Source organism: Canis lupus, chromosome 14, assembly GCF_003254725.2.
Source record: "Canis lupus dingo isolate Sandy chromosome 14, ASM325472v2, whole genome shotgun sequence".
NCBI classification, from domain to species: Eukaryota; Metazoa; Chordata; class Mammalia; order Carnivora; family Canidae; genus Canis; species Canis lupus.
In genome coordinates, this window is record NC_064256.1 from 6,755,652 (window position 1) to 6,773,741 (window position 18,090).

General features: G+C 41.8%; 1 protein-coding gene across 6 annotated transcripts in view; it reads left to right on the plus strand.

Annotated features, from left to right (window-relative positions):
* Positions 1-17,456, plus strand: part of UBE2H (ubiquitin conjugating enzyme E2 H) — a 109,118-nt gene extending 91,662 nt beyond the window's left edge. For all 6 annotated transcript variants that reach the window (XM_025471631.3, XM_025471629.3, XM_025471630.3 and 3 more), the window contains 2 exons: positions 8,007-8,135; positions 13,137-17,456. In XM_025471631.3, coding sequence (XP_025327416.1) covers positions 8,007-8,135; positions 13,137-13,261 — 254 coding nt within the window. In that variant the 3' untranslated portion in view covers positions 13,262-17,456. The remainder of the gene's footprint in view (positions 1-8,006; positions 8,136-13,136) is intronic.
* The last annotated feature ends 634 nt before the right edge of the window (positions 17,457-18,090 follow it).

Below are 18,090 nucleotides of genomic sequence, written 5' to 3' on the forward strand. Positions count from 1 at the left end.
ATCCAGCAGATTGGTGGCTTGATATACTATTCCATTAGCAGCATGTCAGCCATCAGTAAACTAAATATGGCGTGGCAAGCCCTGTTGGCCAGCTGGTTCTGTGCCATAGTACCACAGGAGGTCTTTGTAGTGGTCTGCTTCTCACCACGTGTGTGCCCTCAAAGCAGCTATAGGATTAGGCTTTCCTCATTGAAGTTGGGTTCAAGTTAGTTATTTTAGAGAATGTTATTTTTTAATTTCAAAGCCATTTCTTCTTGCAAGTCCACCTACCCAACCTAAGGGCATTCCTCCTGACCAGCTTTTTTGAAGTTTTCCTCAAGATATCTGTCAGCCTCTAGGGCCCCTGCTTGCTGAGTCCTTCACACAGAACAACTGCTTGATCATATGAATGCAGTTCTTTGGGTTGAAGAACTATATAGGTTTTTGACGATTCCTCATTTGTAAGGGTAGAATTTCACTTCCTTTCATATTCACAGACTGTAAACAGGAGAAATTTTAAAAATCCATTATTAATATTCAAACTTCTTAGGACCTAGTTAAAGAGTGGAAAAGTAAACATCAGTTAGTTAACCAAAATTATTAAATAACAGAAGGAAATCTGGAAATTTTATTTGCCCTGTTGTAATCTTAAAAAAAATTAACTACATTAAATTAGTTAAAAATTTAACTAATATACATTTGTATGTATTTTTTATGCATCTAGTAGATACCTCTTCCCCCTCCAAGAAAAAAAAGTTTGAAAAGCTTTCAAAAAAAAAAGAATGAAATGAGGGATCCCTGGGTGGCGCAGCGGTTTGGCGCCTGCCTTTGGCCCAGGGCGCGATCCTGGAGACCCGGGATCGAATCCCATGTCGGGCTCCCAGTGCATGGAGCCTGCTTCTCCCTCTGCCTGTGTCTCTGTCTCTCTCTCTCTCCGTGTGTGTGACTATCATTCATAAATAAATAAATAAATAAATAAATTAAAAAAAAAAGAGCCAGAACTTTAAAAAAAAAAAAAAGAATGAAATGGAATTTTATGGTTTTTATTATGAATATATATCATAGGTTTATGACTTGCCTATTACCATTTCATGATTGATTAATTACAATTGCTTATAAGATGAGCAAAAGTGAATTAGGGGGTTTTGAAAGGGCAGCTGCTGATTTTTCTCTAATAAATCAAGGATATGAATAACACAGTTCAAATTCTCAAGTGATCTCAACTGTTTAGCCATTAGCTTCAACTATCATAGCCAGAAGTCCACAGACATAGGAGATCTGTGTGAGTTCTAGAAAATCATTAGTTCTAGACCACTAGAACCAACAATTTGTGATTTTTCTCCATCTTTTTAACCTCTCTAATTATGAGTAGGACTTTATTTTCTTGTTCTCAGCCTTGCTCCTTGTTGAATTATGGAACAAATAAATACCATAAGGAGTTGTGGGTGGTACAGTGAAACTCGAGAAGCCAGGGGTCCTCCATCAGAGAAGAGGGGCCAATGAACTCTAAGTTTGTTTGGATAGCATGCTTCTAGAATATGAAGAGTTTTGAAGGAAAACAAGAGGAACTTGCTTTTGAAGGGAAATTACCTGAGTGATTGTTTTAAGGAAATTTCTCTGATTACAGAGTTTGAATCCTAGAGCGCCATCAAGGAGGTGGTTGCCCTGATCCAAAGTGGAATGGTACATTGGGCTTGGTGTAGTTACATGCGAGGGAAAACAGAAGAGGAACTAGAGGCATTTTGTTAGGACAATTAGTGAGTCTGGAAAACCAACTGAGTACATGGAATAAAGGAGAAAGCCTAATCAAAGTCCTAGAGCCTAGGAACAAGGGTGTTGGAGTCTACCTAGGTAGTAGGAGAAAAGGTTAGGTTTTCAAGGAAATAATTTTAAGCATGTCTAATTGGTAAGACCAGAAATATAAAGGACTGATTAGAAAGATTTGGTAGTTAACAGCATAGACTTATTTTTTTAAAATTGTAAAATGATGAGCTTCCCAGAGTAAGAGTATATGAAGCTACTTCTTAAATTATAAACACCACAGAGTTCACACACTGTGCAAGTGAATGATGTCTTTCTGAGCAAGTTTTTCTGTATGTTGTTTGCTTTTAAATGGAAGGAACCCAGGGCATTGGGCATCTTGAAGGAGTAGGATAGATGGCCTTTGAAGAGATGTGGGAGGAGGGGGATGGCTTTGACGACTTGGCACCTAGCCATGACTGTAGCCATGACTGTACTGTGTGATGGCCGTGGTTTCCAAGTTACAGCATTTTAGGTGTTAAATCTGAAAAACAGATGAATGTTATGCAAGTTAAAGTCTCTGGGGTGACTGCCTGCCTGATACAGGTCCCTGGTGTACGGTTCCTGGTGGGCAGGCCACGTCAAGCTCTGGGCATCTGGAGGGCTTTAACCTGAAGATAGCAGCATGCTTTACCAAAATTTCCACTTTAACATTCAAAGGAAATAGAGGAAGAAGAAATAACTTCTGGTCACTGGTTTATAAACAGCCAAGAATAAAACATGATCTGTGATTCATCCCCTCCTGTGTTTTCTCCTTAAAGCCATGTCCCATCTTTTTGTGAGTCACCTGAAGTAGGGTGGCTTTACTTTAAGAATTGGTGCATTTTTTTTTTCAGTGTGACTCATTTTAATTAATGTGTATTCTTTGAAGGATACAGATAGCTGAAATTTCTAAGAAGATGGCATGTTTTTATGAAAATTTTAGTCCTTTGATGCCATATGAAGCCTGTTTTATAGTCCTTTTTAGTAATGTGTAATTCTTCCTTGTAAGGAACTACAGTATTATACTTCTCTTTTTGTAGATGAAGAAATTAAGTTGCAGAGAGGAAGAGACCTGCCCAAGGTCAAAGAGAGCAAGTCAGTGGAAGGCCTGAGATTAGATTTGTGGTCTTGTAGGTTTCCCATCTGTTGTTTACAACTTTTGCTAGAAACAGTTCAGTCTAATGGAATTTGCTCTACCCTATGTCCACAATGTGTTAGGTGGTATCTCTTGCTGCCCTTTATGCTCTGAAGCAGCCCTTTACTGCCCTCAAAAATGGATTCACTTTCTCCTACCTTTAGTTTGGAATACCTCCACCCAGAGGAAGTGACAATGATAGCATCATGCAGGAAGGAGTACTGAAAGGGTCAGGGAGTTGGCTTCACTAGAGCCTCCTGAGCAGCTTAATTGAGAGTCCTGAACATTTTCAGAGAACCTGCAAGCAAACAGCCCTCTTTGTTTTCTGGGGCTAGGGGTGTATAGGGTAGGTAGTGTTTCCTGGCTGTGCAATTCTACACACACATACACACACACACAATGATGTCAGCTTGTCTAAGTCAGAATCCATGGGGTAGGTAATGAGGCCTCAGCATGCATGTTTTGAAAAAATGCCACAGGTAATTCTGATGGACAAACAGCAAGGATCCAGACTCACCAGGAACCATTGCTCTGGACTAAAGGGGGTGAATGGTGCTGCTTTTGATGAAAGATCAGTATGATTTGAGTGTTTAAAAAATGAAATATGAATATAAATTATTAGTTGAAGCACCTAAACTGAGGAATGAGTGTTGTAATATTGTTAATATTAATACTGTAAGATCAGGCTGAAGAATCTGTCTTAATGGACTGCATTTTTGTAAGTGCTGATTTAGTCCAAAGCAAAAGTAAGAGCTGTTTGCTCATCATAAACTGTACTTCTCAGGGGTCTTTGGACTTCCTTAAAAAATTAAGGCAGCCAGTAATGGAAACCAGCTGACTATAATCTCGAGATTGGGTTGCTCTGTGTGTCTGGTTCTCTCCCTTTCAAAAAGTGGAAGATTAATATATTTTTAAGAGACTTTTGAACTGAAAGATGTTGAAGTTTTATTACTATTATAAACAATTCTAGGGGGAAAATACTCATTTTATGATGGATTTTTCCAAAGGTGACTATCTTTAGTTCACTTTCAGTTTACAGTTTAGATTTCTTTGTCAACATTTATCTTGAAAGAAGATTTTTATCTGCAACTTTTGAGAGATGTTTCCTTGGGGAAGACCCTCTCAGTAGGAATCACTTTGTTAGCCACTTTCAGGGCTGTGTTAACTGCTTTAAAACAGCCATAGCAAGGGCGCCTGGGTGGTTCAGGCAGTTAAATGTCTGGCTTTGGCTCAGGGTTTGATCTCAGGGCCTGGGAATGAGCCCCGCATCTGGCTGCCACTCAATGTGGTGTCTGCTTCTCCCTCTCCCTCTGCCCATTCCCCTGTTCGTGCTATCTCTCTTTCAAATAATTAAATAAAATCTAAAAATAAAAAATAAAATAAAAATGACCATAACCACAACTTCCTGGTCTTCAAATTCTGTCCTCTTCTGCCCACAACTGGGCTGTGGTACTTTCCTTTTTCTGCTTTTCTGTTTTACAGGCGTGACACAGCACATCTGTAAAATGGACCAGAAGTGTGTTAATGCAGGAAGACGAGAGACATAGGAAGGTAGAACAAATAATTGAGGATTCTTTTACTTATTGAGAACAAATATCTAGGCAAAGACACTTATCGGTAGCTTGAAAAACTTAAAAATAGTGGGGAAAGGGTATAAAAATTCCTTCTTGGAACACAGGAAGCACCTAGTTATGAAACATGTTGTCTGCCATATTCTCAAGTCCTAAAGCACTCCTTAACATTACTTAAAAGAGAATAAAACCTATACTTCGGGGCGGGGGGGGGCTGTGTGTGTGTGTATTTTAAAGGTTTTTGATGTTGTTTGATAACTTTTCAGCTGCTAATCTTTTTGAGTAGAGCCTGTAATGCCAGTGTGACAGAAGAACTCCCAGGTCCCCACCTGCAGGTATCTGCAAACAGCTGTGGGCTACTTTTCTGTGGTTTAGCTACTTGGAAACAAGCACATGGCCTCTGTAAAGTATCAAACATTTCAGCCACAGAAATGCCTTAACATTCTCTGCTTAAAGATCACCCTTCTGGCCTTGAACTTGTAAGAAAGGAAGACTTTGTGGTAGGGAGGTTGGCCATTTCTGAGGATATGCAATTTTAATGCCAAGATGTGGGTAGTTTGTTTCTTCATGAAGGTTTAGGCAATGCTCATTTCATCTGTTGACAGAGGCAGCGTGGTGGATAAGCCCAGGATTGAAACCGAGTTCCTTGGGCAAGTTACCTACCCACCCCCACCCCGTGCCTCAATTTTCCCAGGTGCAGTATGGAGATAGTAATGGTACCTCGCTCATTGGCTATAGTGACCCTAAGAGTGCATGTAAAGTACTTACAAGGCTTGTAGTGCAGACTGTCCCTGCTACCATTCCTGTGTTAACTCCTCTGCTCCCAACTCATGGTGTTTGTAAAACCTGCCCACCTTCTCCTCTTGTTTTTTTTTTCTTTTGAGTTTATTTACCTTAATTTTTTAGACTTCTGTTTTATTTAAATATTTCAAACATGTGCAGAAGTAGAAAGGACATTCATAGGAAAATGCTATTTTTAAAGGTAAAAAAAGCAAAATGTCACTTGATGTATGAAGAGTAGAAGTTGTAAGCCTATTACCTTGAGATAACATTTTAGATGTTCTTATGCACACGTACTGTACATAGTTATAATTCTATAGAGCATACCTTTTTTTTTTAAGATTTTTTATTTATTTACTCATGAGATAGAGAGAGAGAGGCAGAGACACAGGCAGAGGGAGAAGCAGGCTCCATGCAGGGAGCCTGATGTAGGACACGATCTGGGGTCTCCAGGATCATGCCCTGGGCTGAAGGCGGCACTAAACTGCTGAGCCACCTGGGCTGCCCTAGAGCATACCATTTTATGGACTTTATCCTCTGACATTAGGAAAAGAAGTATAGGGCAGCCCCCGTGGCGCAGCGGTTTAGCGCCGCCTGCAGCCCAGGGCGTGATCCTGGAGACTCGGGATCGAGTCCCATGTCGGGCTCCCTGCATGGTGCCTGCTTCTCCCTCTGCCTGTGTCTCTGCCTCTCTCTCTAGCTGTGTCTCTATGAATAAATAAATTTAAAAAAAAAAAAAGGAAAATAAGTATATTTTATTCTCTAGTCTTTGAATAGTTTTCAGTGGTTTTATACCATGAATAATTACTGATTTGTTGAACATGTTGCTTCCTTTTTAAAAAAATAATTGTAAGTAAAATAGCAGTGTGTTTGAGTTATCTTGAAAGGTTATTTTTGTTTTGCTTTTTTGATTAGGAATCTCTGCATTTATTTTCTGGTGTATGGGAATCGTGGTTATTTGGGAAGTTAGCTTTATGAAGGAGAAATAGCTCCAGTCTGTGTAATAATACCAAGTCTCTTTTACCTGGGCTCAAGGTAAACAAGCTCTGTCAGTACCTGGTGCATGAGAATGGGACTATGCTAGACATCCTGGGACTCTCCGTGACATTACTGTCTAGACCTGAGCTTATTTAAATATAAATTAGGGAAGCCTGGGTGGCTCAGTGGTTGAGCTTTTGGCCCAGGGCATGATCCTGGAGTCCCAGGATCGAGTCCCACATCGGGCTCCCTGCGTAGAGCCTGCTTCTCTTTCTGTTATATTTGTAGGGTTTTCTAAAGCAGAAGATGACAAACATTGGCTGCCTGGTTTTGTATATAAAGTTTTATTGAAACACATCCATATCCATTTGTGGGTGCTTTTGTGCTACAGTGGTAGAGCTAAATGTTGAATACATGCAACAGAGTCCAGATGTTGCCCACAAAGTCTAATTTACTCTGGCCATTTATGAAAAAGTCAGTCAATCCCTTTTCTCTAGACCAGGATTTCTCAGCTTCAGCACTATTGAATTTTGGTCCAAGTAATTAGGTGTTGTAAAGGGCTCTCCTGTGCATTGTAGGATGTTTAACAACATCACTGCCTCTATCCACAACGGCTGGTACACCACCTGTCCCCTTTCCCCATCCAGGTGTGACAACTAAAAATCTTTCCAGACATTATAGGATGTCTGCTGGGGAGCAAAATCACCCCTGGCTAAGAATCACTAAGCTAAATTGATGTGGCTTGACCAAACATTCATTTATAATACTGCATAAAAGTGCTCACTCTAAAGGGGAAAAAATATGTTAAGAGAGCAGAATAAATAAAAGAATAGTTTTATGCTGCTATACTCTAGCATTCCTTCCAGAAACAGAAATTTTTCTATAAAACATGATAGAGTAACTGGACTAGGGCAGAGAGCTGGAAGCACTAAGATTCCACAGTTTACCGTCTGCTGAGCAGCAAATAGAATGGAAGTTATAGCATCTCTGAAGTGATGGGAACATGTAGTTTATTTTACAGGTTTGCAAGGCCTATTTCCTTTATAAAACACTATATGACGGCAGAGTTCTTGTTGACTCTGCTGTGTGTGTAAATGTTATCCGTGTATACCCAGCACCTTGTGCTGCATCTGGCAAGAAGGGAGTTAGTAAATGTTTATTAAAATGATTGTCAATAAATTCAATAAATTGGTACTTCTCTGTCTTATTATCTATGATTTTAAGTGGCCTATGTAGATTCCTACTTTCATTAGCCAGAAGAATTTAAAAACCGGTTCTATTTACCTCCATTGAAGGTGATGAGAATTGAATTAAACATCAGGCCTATAAAATTGTGTTCTTCTGAGATCTGGTGCTTGAATACTTTTCAGAGTGGGGATTTTCAAATTTGTAGAAAGAGGCAATATTAAGAGACTACCCATTTTGTAAGGATATAGAGTGGTAGAGTTTTGGGGTACACATTTTAATTAAATGATGTATGTACTATTTCTGAATTCTTGGTTTAAAACATGGAGTGAATTCAAATTGGGATGATTGCCTTTGAAAGTGGAGTATCAGGTATACCTTTATTTGGTTCTTTAAATTAAAATTAAATATTAAATTTTAAAATTGGTATCAAAAGGAATATGTTATAGAGATCACATGTAATGGAGCACACTTTTATGGAACACTTTCATGTGGTTGATTATTTCAGAAGATAAGCGGTTTTGACTACTGAACTCAAGTGAATTTTAGGTGACTTGTTTTTTTCCATGCATGACATATTTCTGTTTGTTTTTCAGATCTTACCAATATATTTGAGTCCTTCCTGCCCCAGTTGTTGGCCTATCCCAACCCCATAGATCCTCTCAATGGTGATGCTGCAGCCATGTATCTCCACCGACCAGAAGAATACAAGCAGAAAATTAAAGGTAAGAAGGCAAATAGTTTAACCTGGAGACAGAAAAACTTACATGTACTGGGCTTTCATCATTAAAAGCCCTTCTTAGTTACTAATAATTTTTCTCAGGCCTTTAAAGAGACCACTGTCTGTGGGCTGGAGCGGAGCTCACTGGCCCCTGAATGTCCCAGCAAGGAAGAGGAGAAGGAGCGAGAAAGAGCAAAAGGAAAGATGAGAAAATGGGAGACACCTGTTGGGCGGTGGTACATGTAACCCTGCCGGAAATCCCCATGGACCTCTGTACAAAAGAATCTTAGCCTCCATTTGTTTCCTCTTGTCCTATAAAATTAGAAAATTGGATTCGAGAATGAAATATTAATTGAAGGGCATAATCTCACATTTGTTTACAGATAGTATCATCCTGGCCTTTCAGAAAAGCAGTTAACTTTGGAAGTTGGGAAATGCCAAATTTATCCTTATACTTTTTTTATTGTATCATTTTACCTGTTGAATTAAGAATACCCAGCTGGCTTCTTTTCTTGGCCCCATACTGATTTTCTTTTACTTTGGAAAGTTTACATCTGGGCACATTTATCTGCTGTAGATACCTAGCCCCAGGGCCCAGCTTTCTAGTAAAACGTGAAATGTACTGTTCAAAGTTAGAAGTGTGCTGGTAGTAGTAGTGCTAGTTTGTCCATCCTTTAGGATTTAGAATCCTACTATTTTCTCATTCTTAAATAGTTTACCTGCTAATGAGACATAAAGTTCATTAAAATGAACTTTTGGTTTCAAGAGAACATCTGTAGCTTCACCCTGGCTTACTGGTGTTCATTTTTATTCTGCATGCTTGAGATCCTTCATAGTGAAAAGTCTAGATAAAGTTCCACCAGAAAGGAAAGGAATTCAGAGTCCATGAAAGTAGGTCTGCTCTTCTTACCAAGTGACAGGCATTGGTATTTACCTAATTTTTAGCATGACTTCTGCCAATTGTGTGGCCCCTCTGGGGCCCATCTGCGGGAGATGGCAGTAGGAATAATTTACGAGCGCCTGGAATATATAGGTCTTCCCTCTTAACTGTGCTGGTATGAGACAGGCACATCTCACGCTTTCCTTTTGTTTTCTCATTCTCCCCTGATCTTTGTAGGGTACTGTTTGGCGCTTCTGTTGAGATAAAATAGAAATAAATCTACTCTAATTAATTTACTTAAGTCTCAGGTATTTTGCAAATTAATACCTAATTTATGTAGCAGAATATCTGTATAGCCAAACAAGTATTTCAAAGGAAAAAAAGTCCATTTCAACCAGATAAAGTTCTATTATGAGACTGTGTTAAAATTGTGACACAAACATCACTTAACAGTATCTGCAGCCCACAGATACCTCATTGCAGAGCGTATTTCTCTAGTTCTTACATTCATTGTGCCTCAGCAACATGATTCTTGTTTTAGTACATATCTGCTCTAGCACCAATTACAAAAGGAATCCAATCTACATTTTTTTAAAGATTTTATTTATTTATTAGAGAGCACGCACACGTAAGCAGGGCGGGGTGGGGCGGGGAGGATAGAGGGAGAGAGAAGCAGACTCCCCAGTGGGCAAGGAGCCAGATGCGGGGCTGGATCCCAGGACCCTGAGATCATGTGTGACCTGAGCCAACCAGGCACCCTATGTTTTTATTTTAGAATGGCAAGCTCTAGCTTAGGGAATTTGAGCTTCCTGAAATGTCAGTGTTGGCTATCATTTTGTCTTCCTGCGTAATGTGAAAATCAGGGCTGATTGCTTAAACACGCTCCCCTGGCCCCCAGCCTGAGGTTGTTCTCCCAGTTCTCCTGCACCCAGCCTGTCAGAGGCATCCCTGCTTCAGAAGCCTGTGTCTGCTCCCATGGACCTCTTGAGGAGTCCTGTTCTTTATTTCCTGTCATTTTCAAACTCCTCACTTCCTTGCCCTAAACTCCTGAGGTCTAGTTTGTTTTCCCTCCTCCTGTGTTCTCATTTCTTCCTAATCATATGCACCCTGCTCAAGAACCATTTTCCAGACTTCTCTGCAGCCTTGCTATTTTGCCCCTTCCCTTCCTGAAAACCTTTCTCATTCCATTCCCAAACATGGTCAATGGTCATTCTTTTAAGATTCAGTCATTTAACCCACCCTCACTCTCCCTCCCCACTTGGGGAGCTGATTCACCCTTCACAGCTACCTCCAGGTAGGTGATTTCCAAAAATGTGTCTAGATGGGCCTTCTCTCCCAGGCTGCTACCAGACATTTCCACGCTTGGTAACCTTTCTTACTGTGGATTTTAGTCAATGTTCATATATAGTTGATTTTTTAAATTGTGTAAGTATGAGCTGCCTGTAGGATAGGACACTTGCCTGCTTAGAAACCTTTACTGAGTGACATCTTAGCCTGCCATTCATGGCTCTCTCTCACTGTGTGGTGAGCTCCATCTTTGCCTTTACTCCTAAATGTATCACTATGTGACCATCAAATTGGATGAGTTTGCCAACTATATTCCCTTCCTTAGGGAAAGTTGCAACCCTACAAAAACAAACAAACAACAACAAAAAAAACCCAGAAAATAACTTAACCATATGCTCACCATCTAACTACAGCAAGACCTATACATTTTGCCTTATTTGTTTCAGATATAAACATAGTTCTCAGTGTTGTTTTAACCTCCCGGCCATGGCCTTCTCCCTTGTGCTTTTGGCAAGGCTGTGCATTCCCCTGGAGTGGCATGTCCTATGCTGCAGCTAAGAATTCCTTCCAGGGTCAGGTCAGGTGTGCCTGGCTTCCTGGCTCTCAGAGGCCAGGGTCCCTTCCTCCACACTTCCCTCCGGTGGCACTAACTGCTTTTATCTGCATCTGTGTCTCCTGCTCATTAGTGACCTTGCTCTTTATTCTTCTATCTCCTAAAAACCCTTGTCCTAGTAAGCTTAGCACTTAAGACCTATTTATTTCCTCAAATATACTAAAGAGGACTAATAGTATCACCTTATAGCGTCAGAGAGAAATATCAAAGTGCAGCAGCTTTCTACAAATGCAGGGACATAGCTGACCCAGTAGAGGGTAAAAATAACATTTCTAAGACTGTAATAAACATTTCTCTCTCTTTGAAGAATAAATTCAGGTAAGTTCTTACCTAATCAGAAGCTTTTAGAACCTCATCTCCACATAAAACTTTATTATAATGAGTTTGTAGGGTTCTAAGAAGTCTACAAACTTTTTCTCTAAAGGGCCAGATTTGGCCACAAATAGAGTCTCTGTCACATATTCTTTCCTCCCCCTCCCCCCCCCTTTTTTTAAACAACCCTTTAGGGACTCCTGGATAGCTCGGTTGAGCATCTGACTTCAGCTCAGGTCATGATCCCAGGGTTCTGGAATTGAGTCCCACATTGGGCTCCCTGCTCAATGGGGAGTCTGTTTCTCCCTCTCCCCCTGCCACTCCCCCCACCATTCATGCTTGCTCACTCTCTTTCTCTCAAGTAAATAAATAAAATCTTTAAAAATAAATAACCCGAGACTCCTGGGTGACTCAGTGGTTGGACGTCTGCCTTTGGCTCAGGGCGTGATCCCAGAGTCCCCAGGATTGAGTCCCATGTCGGGCTCCCTGCGTGGAGCCTGCTTCTCCCTCTGCCTCTCTCTCTGCCTCTCTGTGTCTATTATGAATGGGTAAATAAAATCTTTAAAAAAAAAAACAAAAAACAGGGACGCCTGGGTGGCTCAGTGGTTGAGCATCTGCCTTCGGCTCAGGTTGTGATCCTGGGGTCCGGGAATCCAGTCCCACACTGGGCTCCCTGCATGGAGCCTGCTTCTTCCTCTGCCCGTGTCTCTGCCTCTCTCTGTGTGTCTCATGAATAAATAAATAAAATCTTCTAAAAAATATAACCCTTTAAACATAAAAAAGATTCTTAGCTAGCCCCTGTGTGACATCATTCAAACTTGGCAGGCCCCTTTGACCATGTTCCTCATCTTTGGCATTTGGCCCCTGTGATTCCATAGGAGAAGAAACAAAACGTAAGGACCGGCGTGTTTCCCCCCTTCTGGCGCTCTGGATAGGGTCTGTCTTACCTTTTCATATTGTGTGTGTGTGTAGGCTATTTACTTAAGAACAGTGTGCACTTAGAGTTTTTAGGAACAAGTTTGTTTGTTCAGCAGTTCTTAAAATTCTCTCTCAGCCTAGGCTATAGATGCATAAATCTTCAGGTAAATAATAGATGATCAAGTCACTTGGGCTCACTGTGTCTCCAGATAGCAGCTCATTCCTGAGCAGATTGAGAGACTGTTTTCACCAGCTGCTTCAAAAACCTGACAGGCAGGATCTGTTTAGACTAAAATCTTTTCCTAAAATAATAGATTTGGGCTGACTGTAATTATATAACTGCAAGTCTAAAAATGATGGGGGATTTCCTTATAAATTACTATGGAATCATAACTAGTCCTGCTCTACCTGGGAGGTGAATAGTTCTATTAACAGAGAGAGAAAAAGAAAGGATGGGGTTTGCACTTCCCCAGTCCTGCAAGGTTGGAGGAATGCAGCCACATGGATAGGCAACAAGGCAAGAGTGAGGGTGCCCACGCAGCAGGAGGGGAGGCCAGTCAACACCAGACACTGCCCGGGGTGGGTCGGCTGCCTTGTACACATCCACCTGGGAGGTGCTCACACACCTGGGAGGTGATGGCCCAAGGGAGTTCTGGGATGGAGGTGCAGCGTGTGTGTGTGTGTGTGTATGTGTGTATATATGTGTGTATATATCAGACATGCTACTTTTGCCTCTTTTACTAAGGGGGCAAAAGGCATGAACTCCAAAGACGTCTTCCATGGGATTTTCCCCTTAGCTTTAATGACCATGAGAAGGTCCCCTTTCTTACCCTCGCCCAGCCCACCCCAACAAGTAAGGAAGGCTCCCCAACAAGTAAGGAAGGCTCAAACTTCCCTGGGACTTTGCCAGCTTTGGGTTCACTGAAGCACCTGCCTCCCTGGTCACCACCCCTGTGTTTTCTTTATTCCTCTCCCCCTTCCCCTCCCCCATGCAGAGTACATCCAGAAATACGCCACGGAGGAGGCACTGAAAGAGCAGGAAGAGGGTACCGGTGACAGCTCGTCGGAGAGTTCTATGTCTGACTTTTCGGAAGATGAGGCCCAGGATATGGAGTTGTAGTAGAAAAAGCACCTGCTTTTCAGAAAGACTATTATTTCCTAACCATGAGAAGCAGACTATAATATTCATATTTAAACAAAGCAATTTTTTTTATTACTAAACAAGGTTTTTATGAATAATAGCATTGATATATATATATTATATATCACCCTTTAGATCTTGATTTCTTGGTCATTTCTCAACCTGAGGTGCATAGCATATTCCCACATTCCATTTTGGTAGCAATATGCGGTCTGAATGCATGCATTCATAAGTCCATTTTGGCCAAGTCAGCCTGTGTGCTACTGAACTGTCAAAAGAAATAGCCGCTCTGATAGGTAGACATGAGTAAAACTAACAGGAAAAAGTTGCTTCTTTTATTGATGGTTCCAAAGAAACAAACCAAACCAACCAGCTCTTGGACGTGAAGATAGAATAGTGCTTTTTCAAAATGGACGGGAGGAGCCAGGGGAGGAAAAGGCCTGCTGTGGGAAGGTGTAGAGCCAGCCGTGTCAGAGCCACAGCCATTCCTTCCTGTGAGTCCTGGGTGGCCCCATTTCTGTGGAGTAACGGTATAAGACAGAGAGCTAATTGGAGTGTTGAAACCTAAAACCATTTGACTCTGAATTTTAAGTACATTTTTATATGTAGATTCCTGCCTGTCTTGCTATCAGGCCCTACAGCCCACAAGTGTTTTTGCTTTGGAGAACCTTTTGGAAGTGTTTTCTGAACCTGATTCTTTTTCTTGGGGTGGAGCTTGAAATCCATACCTTTCTGAGAGGACAGGACAGGAGGAGTAAAGTGACTGGGAAGGTATTTCATCTCATCCAGCACGTGCAGAGTCACATCCTCATCTTATTGGCCACTTTGTGATACTACCCTGGACTAAGAGCTTTAAATTTGAGGGTGATTGTGGGTGGTTTTGTTTGGGTTGGAGCTTCCCCCCCATCCTTTTTCTTTCTTTCTTTCTTTTTTTTCTTTCTTTTTTTTTTTTCTTTTTGGTGTGTGCATGTGAATTGTGCTTAGGTTGCAAATTTAATCTTCACCTACCAAGAGATGGCCTCCTCCTTGGATAGCCGCTCAGTGGACCATTAGACTCAGCAAGAAGACCCACCTGTGGCTGTTACTCCTGGGTACTCTCATTCATGTTTGGGGTTTATTTTCCCTTCTGCTGCTGCTCTTGGCAGGAGTCTGGTCATCATCTGCTTGTGGGAGTGGGAAACGGGTGTTTTTAGACCAACACACATTCTAAATTTAAAATGAGTAATAATTGGAACATATAAAGGTCCTTGTACCCAAAGTGACTCCACACGAGAAAAACAAACCACTTTTTTCAGAGTGTGACTGAAGAGGAGGAAAGAGTTCGGAAATATGATGCAGTAGAACAGGTTTTGAAGGAAGAACATATTCTCTCCTGTATTTGTTAAGAGGAAATCAGACAGTTGAAAATGCCTGCTAATCAAATGTTTACTTAGCTCACCATATGTCCAGGTTGCCGGCAGAGTTTCTTTCAGATATGAGTGTTGCCTACTGAATTTGGAGAACTTTAGACAGCAAGTCTGTATCCCCCCCACCTTTTTTTTTTGCCACAACCAATAGGACAATAGCAGAATTAGCCAATCCTAAAACCTTCTAAAGACCATTTTTGAATGTCCCACCGGGATAATTGAATTTTTCTTTCTAATGTGTGTTTTTAGTTTAGAAGTGCTATCTATTCTACAAGATTTGAGTCCGTGAGGTTGGAAGATATCCTATCTTTTTTTATTCAAAAAGCACAATCAATCTTTTCTTTGAAAATCTATATAAAGTACAACTTGCTTTTAGCATGATTATTTTCCTAAATAAAAGACAAAGAATTTACTTATTTTATGTTAATTACGGGCATGAAGCAAAAGGTTTTCTTTAAAAAAAAATTTAAAGTGCAGTTATGTAGGGCTGTGGTTAGTTAACCGTACTGAGTTATCTATCTAGCATTTGTGGCTTGTTGGAGGGGTAGTGTTAACTATTTAACATGGAATGGTGTGCTTTAACTTTTCTAGCGCGTTGTCTTCTCATTATTTTGGGGGAGGGAGGGTCTCTGCTGGCACTGTCTAACCTGCTTACCTGCCGAATTAGCAGTTTGCTTGTGCTATAACCGTTTAAATTGTAGGTGCGACTTAGGGTAGGCTTTAAAGTGCTGGGTGGTGATTTGAGTTCAAACAATAAAAAATTGTATTTTTTCAATATTGTATAAACAATAGTGTTCTAATTACCTTTCAAAAAAAAAATAATGTCCAAATAATAATTGCTTTTAATCTTGTCAAAACAAAACCCATCAAACTAATAGAGCCAAGTTTAGAGGGGGAATGTATATGAGCCACAGCTCTGCTCCCCAACTGAAAACATTTTTCTCAAACAAAAAAGAAGTCAGCTTGTCGCGGATTGAACGCTCTGGCACTGGGAGTTTGGTGGTGTGGAATTTCCGAATGAAGACATATTGGGGGAGGTTGCAGGTGTGAAGCCGCAGATCTGAGCATGGCTGCAGCATGTGTGCGTGTATGTTTGTCCATCCAAGTCCATCTGATGAAGGTGTAATTAGGCTTCCCATTAGCACAGAAGCTTCTGGAAATGCCACCCAAATCACGCTGTACCCTCTCGTTCTGTGGAGATCTGTCCTTTTTGGGCATTAACCTTGGGGGGAGCCAAGCTTTTGGCTCTGTGTGGGGTTCTTCGTATCCTCTGAGAAACTGGTTTTGAGGGGTTGAGCAGAATCCCTTTTTATTATTTTTGTCCCTTCCTGTACCTGGGTAGGACAAGGAGACCATGCTTCTAGGTGCAGAGGGAGCTGGAAGAAGGCCTGGCTGTGAAGCAGAGGATTCTGCCCCCACTAGTAGATGATACTGTAAGGCTTAGAAGAGGGGATGTTACAGCACCAAAAGCTTTTCCAGGTTTCCCATCATAACACTCAAAAGCATCCAGAGCCCCTCAGAAGGGCTGAACACTATTGCCCTTAAAGGTGGTGGTAGCAGGTCAGCGTTGCTTCTGGCGGTTTCCCTCCCTTTCTTAGTGTACCCATAGTTTTTGAAGTTTTACCTTGTGGTTTACCAGCGCAAGCCATCCTCTGCCCCCGTTCAAATGACCGGGCTCAAGCTCTTGCCAAAACCAACAAGCGAGGTGGCCGCAGCCCCAGCCCCGGGGCCCAGCAGGTTGCATTTAGTGGTAGCCAAGCCAGATGCTGGCATTTCGCTCTTTTGTCTTCAGTCTTCTCGCCCTCCTTGAGGTTACTGTGCAGTTTCAACCAGCATTTTATACTAGGGTAGTTCTCAGAAGTTGCCATATGTCTCTCCAGTACCTAACATTCTTCCACTTCAGAAGCTGTTCTGATTGCCAACTGGCTGATCTAAGCTCCTGAGGAGGGTCTCCCCTCGAAGGATTTTTTTTTTTCCCCCTCAAAATGCTCCCTGAAGCCCTGGTTGGCCTTGGCCTGACACTTGCTTTTTATTAGGCCTCCTATTATGGCTGAGAATCATGAAAGACAGATCCTCTGCTAGCCTTCATGGGTAAAGTTGCTAGACACCAAGTTCCTAGGAACTGGTGTTTGATTTTAAATGGCGCCTGGCCCTTCTACGTTCTAGGGACTCAATCAGAAAAGTGAAAGCCATTAACAAGAGTTAGCAAGAGTTCCATTTCCTTGTACCAACTTCCTAACCAGGTTCACGGCCTTCTTGACTAAAATCATTTCCGATTGGGTGCAAAGACCTGCGTTTCTTTGGACTTCTGAATCCATGTTCATATTTTCTCTGGCCATGGAACACCTTGGCTGTTCCATCAGGGACTGGAGTGGAGGCCCGTTGGGGAAGGGAAGCTAACAGCCCTCGGGTGGGCAAGTTCTCCACCCACCTGAGAGAGGGCCAGGATTCTCACTTCAGCAAATACTCGTCTTGGCTGGGGGCTTGGGAAGAAATGGCCATTATTTACTGATTGTATTTGGTACATATTGTGTGATACTTGAAGAGAGAAAAGGGACTTACCAGCCCTTAATTGAAATCTAAGCTTTTTACCGCTTATTTTTTCCTTGCCCTATCTCCTCTCTTCCACCTTTTTCCTTGCATTGTGATGATCTAGCGGGCACTTCTGTCAACAGGACAAATGCCTCCTCTGACTATAACCTCTTAATAGTTGTGTATAATGAAAACTGTAAACTTTTTTAAATAAAATGTGTATATACCTTGGCAAATGGCTGGACCTTGATCAATAAGATGATAGCCTCCATGACTACTTAGCCCTAAAAAGGCACCACCAAACACCTTCCTTATTCATCTGACTCCTCTCAGCAGCAGACATTGGCTTGTTTTTGTTTTTTAAAGATTTTATTTATTCATAAGAGACAGAGAGGCAGAGACCTAGGCAGAGGAAGAAGACCTAGAGACCTAGGCATTGGCTCCTTGCCAGGAGCCCGATGAGGGACCTGATCCCAGGACCCTGGGATCACACCCTGAGCCCAAGGGGCAGATGCTCAACCACTGAGCTACCGAGGTGCCCCTTGTTTTTGTTTTTGACAGAAGCTCTTACAAAGGCAAGTGACTGGGTTAGTTTAGGAAGGGAGTGTCACCTTTAGGCAGTAATAACTTAAGAGGCTCCACCTCCAGGTCCCATCTCTGTACCTGGAATGGCAGGTAACTGCTGACTATATGAACAAGGCTGGCTGTGAGGCTTCTCCACAGCCTTGAAAGGCCTTCTCTTCTGTGAAGTCCTGTAGCCTGAAGGACCCCACTGCCCCCACGTGGATCAACAGGTATGGCTTCCATGTTGCCGGTCAGCTAATGCTGAACGAAGGGTATCCACTTGGCCTGGAGCTCACAGGCAATGCA